Source organism: Ostreococcus tauri, assembly GCF_000214015.3.
Source record: "Ostreococcus tauri WGS project CAID00000000 data, contig chromosome 03, whole genome shotgun sequence".
NCBI lineage: Eukaryota > Viridiplantae > Chlorophyta > Mamiellophyceae > Mamiellales > Bathycoccaceae > Ostreococcus > Ostreococcus tauri.
The window spans coordinates 988,077-994,432 of NC_014428.2; the positions used below are offsets into that span (position 1 = coordinate 988,077).

Here is a 6,356-nt window from a genome sequence, read left to right on the forward strand (position 1 = left end):
GTCGCACTGGAGAAAAAAAACCCGTAACTCAGTTGCGTCCTTCATCAGCTTCTATTCGGTCGAAAGCCTGCGTTCGATGATGGAGATATATCAACATGTTTGATTGATAACCTTTGACGGGTTTTCTTTCGTTTCCTTCATGTCACGCATGTGTTTTGGTACGGGATGGATTGACTCGTTACTTAATTCTGATACTAACTCAGGACAACATCGAAGAGTTGTGGCGGAGAGCACTGAAAGCTATAGAAACGTGTCAATGCGCGCAAGGGTGTCCTTCTTGTATCCAAGCAGGCCGCGGTCGCGAGGCAGGGTTCAAAAAAAGCGACGCGAAGACGGTTCTCGATGGCTTGCTCGGCACGTGGCTGCATTACTGACGACGTGCCGTGCTCTGAATGTGTAGCGCGCGTGAAACTCGCTTGGATGTATCGACAGATGAATTACAATACGTTAGTTTCCTATTCATTCGCGGGACGGACTATTTTTCTATTCGCCTGGAGACCGTTATTATCAGCTCATTCATCTCTTCATCAGCCTTATTTAGCCTTTCGGCCTTGTTTCTTGGCTTTTCTTGGTTCACACGTCTCGAGGTACTCGAGCGCATGCTTCGAGTCTTCATCGAAGTTTCTCAAACGCTTCAGTCGATCTTCGCACTTTGGGTGGTTTAATTCGTTCCACCACTTTCCCACCAGAACGCCGTCTCTTTCCCCAGCATCTTCATGGTCCCATCGCGCGAGTGTGGCCACATCTTTCTGTCTCGGCAACTTGCCATCCAAGTGGTCGCGGACGTGCGCGCTGAAAATCGTCAACTTGCGCGCGTCGTGCGCTGTGTACATGCTCCCATCTTCGCGCAATACACATGTCTCGAGATACTCGAGCGCGTGCTTCGAGTCTTCATCGAATTTTCTCAAACGCTTCAGTCGCTCTTTGTCCGTTGAGTGGTTTAAGCTGTACCACCACCATCCAACCGGAACGCCGTCTCTTTCCCCAGCATCTTCATGGTCCCATCGCGCGAGTGTGGCCACATCGTTCGCTCTCGGCAACTTGCCATCCAAGTGGTCGCGGACGTGCGCGCTGAAAATCTTCAACTTGCGCGCGTCGTGCGCTGTGTACCTGCGTGCACAGCCATCTTCGCGCAACACACATGTCTCGAGATACTGGAGCGCATTGTTGGAGTCTTCATCGAAGTTTATCAAACGCTTCAGTCGCTCTTCGCACTTTGAGCGGTTTAAGTCGTACCACCACAATCCCACCTGAACGCCGTCTCTTTCCCCAGCATCTTCATGGTCCCATCGCGCGAGTGTGGCCACATCATGACATCTCGGCAACTTGCCATCCAAGTGGTCGCGGACGTGCGCGCTCAAAATCTTCAACTTGCGCGCGGCGTCAACGATCCACTCAAACTTCCAATCGAGCCGGTCGCGAACACAATCTTCAAAAAGCGCGGAACATGCTGCGCACAAACCGTCGCCTTGACGAAATGTCTGATTTTTATCAATTCTACCGATTTGCTTCTTTTTGATGCGAGAGTATCGGTCGAAAACTGAGTCAAACATATCGAAGACCAATGCGCCGACGAAAAACATACTGACAGTGCGACGGGCGTCGGCGCGGTTGCACAGAACGCACTTCCGCTTCCCCTTCCCCGTGTTCGTCGCCTCCTCCGCCGGGTTCTCGTCCGCACCACCTGTCGGCTCGGCGCCGCTCGTGCCCTGCCCCCCCCGCGCGACGCCATTGTCGCGTTTTTCAGCGCTTTCCGTGTCTCCTGTGCCGTCGAACGCACCGCCGGCACTCGTCGAGTCCACCGCGCGCGCGTCGATCTCCGCGCGCCGTTTCGCCTGTTCCTCGTTCTGTTGCGCATCGTCACGCCCACGCTTCGGTGCGAACAACGCGCGAAACGCTTCAATCATCCTCCGTGATTGCATTACAATAGTTTCGGAAGTAGGAAACTATCAGTCGGTAGTCGTCAGCCGCACGCGCGCGTCGCTGAATGCCCTCTCCACGTCCCAGACGCGCGACGTCGCGCGTGGTGCCCAGATTTGTGACCGGGATCGATTTGCCTCGCTCGCTCCGTCATCTGTGCGCGTCTTGTCGTTCGCGGAACGGACTATATTTCTGTTCTCGCTCACACGTGTGTGTTCCACTACTCGGGCGGTCTTCCGAATCCACCGTCCGCGAGCGCTTGGAGGGAGACCGTTATTCCGAGCACCATTCACGTCACGATCGATGCTCAAATCGCATTCATGGCGTGACTACGCGACGCGCGAGCGCTCGCCCACGCATCTTTCCATCGCGCCACGCACGCGAAGCACACAAAGACAACGTGATGCACGCGAGTGTGTCGCGTCTCGGTTCGCACGTCGTGAGTTCACGTCGCCGCGCGCGCGCGTGCGTCATCATCTCATTTCGACCATTTCGAACACCTTCGCCCTTGCGTCGCGCGCGCGAACGCAAACGCGTCGAGCATCACTCGTGCGCATTAACGCACGCATGGCTTGCCCTCGAGTCGCGTTTGCGAGCTCTGGGCGGCGCTCGACGCGAGCGCGTTCTTAGGCAAACTTTGCATTTTCAACACACTTTGCATTTTGGCACACATCATTTCCGCAGCCGACGCGCGTGCGCTCGGTCGGGACGCTCCTGAGGCGCGCGCACGCAATCTTCGCGTTATGCGCGAACGCTGCGTCTGACGCGCCGAGGGAGCGGCGCTCTCGCGCTCGCGCCACGCCGTAACGAAATCGCCGGCATGGATTTTGCGCGCCACGTTTTTTGCGCCATAGAGGGAAAACATCATCGCCAGCGCCGGGGCGCGCGATCGACGTGACACACGTTCATACTCGCATCGATCCCTGCTGCGAATTCGCGCCTCGTGGCCCGTTCGTGAGCCCGTGTCGCGCATTCTCGATCATGAGCTCATTGGCCCATGGCTCATGAGCTCATGGGCGACCCGCTCATGGCGGCACATCGGCGCGTCGACAAAACGCCCAGGTTCGTAGTGTCGCGTCAAACATACCATGTTCGCCGCGACGACGGCGTTCGGTGCGCTGCGGTCGATCTTGTGGCCGTAACGAACTCGCATCATGACGCATCCGTGCCTGGATTTGCGAGCAATCGGACGAATTACAATAGTTTCCTATTCAATGACATCACCGGGAGGGATTTGCATCGCTCGCTCTGTCATCTGCGCGCGTCCCGTCATTCGCGGGACGGACTATTTTTCTGTTCTCGCTCACGCATGTGTGTTCCAGTACTCGGGCGGTCTTCCGAATCCACCGTCCGCGAGCGCTTGGAGACCGTTATTCCGAGCACCGTTCACGTCACGATCAATGCTCAAATCGCAGACATGACATTCAAACGTTCGCTCAAACCCGAGGTGCTCATGTCGCCACCCGCAAAAACCGCACGTCACGGGCGTCCCCGATTCAATCGCGCGCTCCGTCATCACGTACTTCCCATCGCGGTGCAACGGTGCAAGGGTGCAAGGGGTAAAAAACGGGGCAAGGGGTAAAATCACGTAAATCGAATTACAATACGGTAGTTTCTTATTCAATGACATCACCGGGAGCGATGTGCATCGCTCGCTCCGTCATCTGTCGTGCCCCGTCATTCGCGGGACCTTAACTTTTTTAAAAAACATATCTTAGCATATCATAGCGTTCAGAGAGAGCTGGGGTCGAAGCCGTGTCGTTCTCGTTGTTTCGCAAGAGCGGAAGCAAATTTAGGCTTCATGCGATCGAGCCACGCGTCGTCGCGTCGAATCCAATATTCACACGAGACCATATCGCCAGTGTCCGCATCGATCGAATAGAAAACGAGCATCGCCATCGCAATGTCGAACACGTGCATCTGCGCCTGCACCTGGGGCAAATACGCCTTGTATTTTTTGGTTGCCCCAGCCGGCGTGATCACGTCCATAAAATTGTGCACAAATTTCACTTCGACGATGATGCCCGTGGTCGTCAACCCGTCCAGCGTTGCGGCCAAAAACGTGGGATCCGATGGGAGCGCGCGCGTCCATTTGTCGACATCCTTCACGAAATTGAAGGAGTACTTTTTCGAGATGTGCTCCAGAGCGCTTGGCTCGAGCTCCACGCCGGCGCGCATGTACGCATTTTGCATAACTGGTCTCGTTGGAAATAAACTCCCTGAGAGCGACGACGCGGTGATCATCATCCTCCGAACGGGCGCATCGCTCGACGTGGTCTTTGGGAACAAAAACGAGTAGTCTTGCGACGTCGACGGGCGCCACACGTGGCCTCGATCCAGAGCATTTTGCGCGCGTTGGATGCCCACCTTGATCAAATCAGCCTGAGCGGTGCAATGTGCCACAACCTCTGGCGTCAAATTCGGCGTGGGGTGCGGCGTCGCAATTCCAGCGAGGACCGCTCGCTCCGCCTCGTTTTTGGCCCGCAATGTCTTGAATTCCAATCCCCCTCCCGTAGTCCTTTTGATACCCTTCTTCGTCTTCGCCGCCGATGATCGTTGCTTTTGATTTGCCGAACGCGAGTATGCGCCGTGGAAACCGCAATCGAATAAAAAATCAATTGAGTGAGAAGCCGGGGCCTCGAGCTTTGTCAGTTGTTTCAGAAAATCGACGTACGTCATTGTGGTCATCTCGTTCGTAAATTGGTTCTTTTCGGACAGGGCTGCAATTGCTTCGCGCTTCTCCGTGGTCAACGGCGTTTCGGTCGTCGCCAACAATGGCAAATCCCACGCGGCATCCGAAGGAAACAGCGGCGGGAACAGAGCCGCGCCTATTTTACCACGAAACGCTGCGCGAGAGAATCGACTGAGCGCGACGGATCCACACGACCCGCTCATGATTACTTGCACGAGGTGTTTTGATCGAGCAAGTCCGTTTGAATACGCGCGAATATTACGGTACGTCGCTTGAGTGTTCGTAGAAGCAGTCCAGGCGCTTGTCAGCAATATAGCAAAGTCGATTGAAGGTAGATTGATGCCGAATCCCGACGTTTCCGTTGTTGCGAACAGCACGTTATATTCACGTTCGTCGACCGGCTCGTCGAACGACGCGATGATGCGGCGACGCTCGTCTTGCTTCGTGTCTTTATCGATGATCGCGCACTTTCCAGGTCCCAAAACCGCGATGAGGCGGGCCCACAAATACCAAGCACCGCTCGCTATGTCCGACGGCACGTAGACGACGACGCCTTCGGTTGCCATCGTACAAATTAAGTCCACGATTGCTTCCACCGGAGCATCCATACGATCGCCGCTAGGCGGCTCGATTTGAAGTTCGCGCGTGACGCGCAACGCGAATGTGTCGGACAACTCGCACTTCGACACAATGTCAAGCACCTGGTGGGCACACAGATTCCTCGCGGTGGCGATGAGTCGATTCCAAAACGAAGGCGGCTGCGTGAGCGGTATCGTAAGGACGGAGATGTCCTTCTGAACCCGAACGGCGAGCTCGTGCACGAGCGATGTGACCATGGTTGCATCTCGATCCTCGAGCGCGCGTCGTCCCACCGTCAGCTCGGCGCAAAAATCCGCCAACTCGGTCGCGTTCGTGTCATGACCCGTCTGGATACCGTTTACGAAGAATCGCGCGGCATCGGCAAATTTTTCCTTGAAGTCGTCGAGCTCATCATCGCGCACGACGCCAGTCAAACTGAGCAAGTCGGCAAGCTTCGTAAATGTACTCGTGAACGGTGTGGCTGTGACAAGAATGCGAAACGGCTGATAGCCGTTCGCGACACTTTCACTGATGGCCGCGTGCATCGCGTTCGACTCGTCCGAGTACCTCGACGCCTCGTCAAGAATGATGACGGCATCTTCGTGCTCCCGTTGCGCAAAAGCGTCCGCGGCGTGCGTTTTGTGGATATCCTTGTGCCCCGAGACCACAATTTCGAGGTCGTAATTCCCCAAAAATTGTGGCCACAATTCCCCAAAGACGCGTTTCCACTCCGACGTGAGCAAATTTTCCGAAGCAATGACGACGCGCACGCCGCACGCGAGGAGCGCACCCGCCAATAAGAGCACGGTGTGCGTCTTGCCAAGGCCACAATCCATTACGAAAAGAGTCCCCGGCGAACCCGAGCAAAATCGCTCGACCAGAAGCATCGCTGCAGCACGCCTCCGCCCCAGCTCACGCCCCCAGCGACGCCAGTGAGCACGTCGTCGAGGTTCTTACCCGTCGTCAAATCCTTGAATCGAACTTCGTACGTCTCGTATCCGTTTGTGTCGATAGCGTACGCCAAAATGTCGTGGGTCGGACTCGGTTTGAAAGCACCGAGTGAGCAATATTTCATTCCCTTCGCCACCTCGTTCACATCGAGAACGACCTCCGTCTCTGCGCCACGTTCGCAGCGACACACGATGGGATACGACGAGCCTTTTCG

General features: G+C 55.8%; 4 protein-coding genes across 4 annotated transcripts; 1 reads left to right on the top strand and 3 right to left on the bottom strand.

Annotated features, from left to right (window-relative positions):
• Nucleotides 1-79: 79 nt before the first annotated feature.
• OT_ostta03g05980 (DEAD/DEAH-box helicase, putative) lies at nt 80-374 on the top strand (the record flags this gene model as incomplete). Its single annotated transcript, XM_003078451.1, has 2 exons — nt 80-97; nt 204-374. 2 exons carry the CDS (start codon nt 80-82, stop codon nt 372-374), a joined length of 189 nt encoding a protein of 62 aa, XP_003078499.1.
• A 159-nt stretch (nt 375-533) lies between these two features.
• Nucleotides 534-1,907, bottom strand: OT_ostta03g05990 (unnamed product; the record flags this gene model as incomplete). Its single annotated transcript, XM_022984949.1, has 1 exon — nt 534-1,907. One exon carries the CDS (start codon nt 1,905-1,907, stop codon nt 534-536), a length of 1,374 nt encoding a protein of 457 aa, XP_022838663.1.
• Nucleotides 1,908-3,223: 1,316 nt separating this feature from the next.
• Nucleotides 3,224-3,436, bottom strand: OT_ostta03g06000 (Transposase IS605, OrfB, C-terminal; the record flags this gene model as incomplete). Its single annotated transcript, XM_003078454.1, has 1 exon — nt 3,224-3,436. One exon carries the CDS (start codon nt 3,434-3,436, stop codon nt 3,224-3,226), a length of 213 nt encoding a protein of 70 aa, XP_003078502.1.
• A 215-nt stretch (nt 3,437-3,651) lies between these two features.
• OT_ostta03g06010 (Peptidase S9A, prolyl oligopeptidase) lies at nt 3,652-6,356 on the bottom strand (the record flags this gene model as incomplete). The annotated part of the gene is made up of 2 exons (XM_022984950.1): nt 3,652-6,080; nt 6,122-6,356. Coding segments are annotated over 2 exons (2,664 nt in total), but the record flags the coding sequence as incomplete, so codon positions are not given.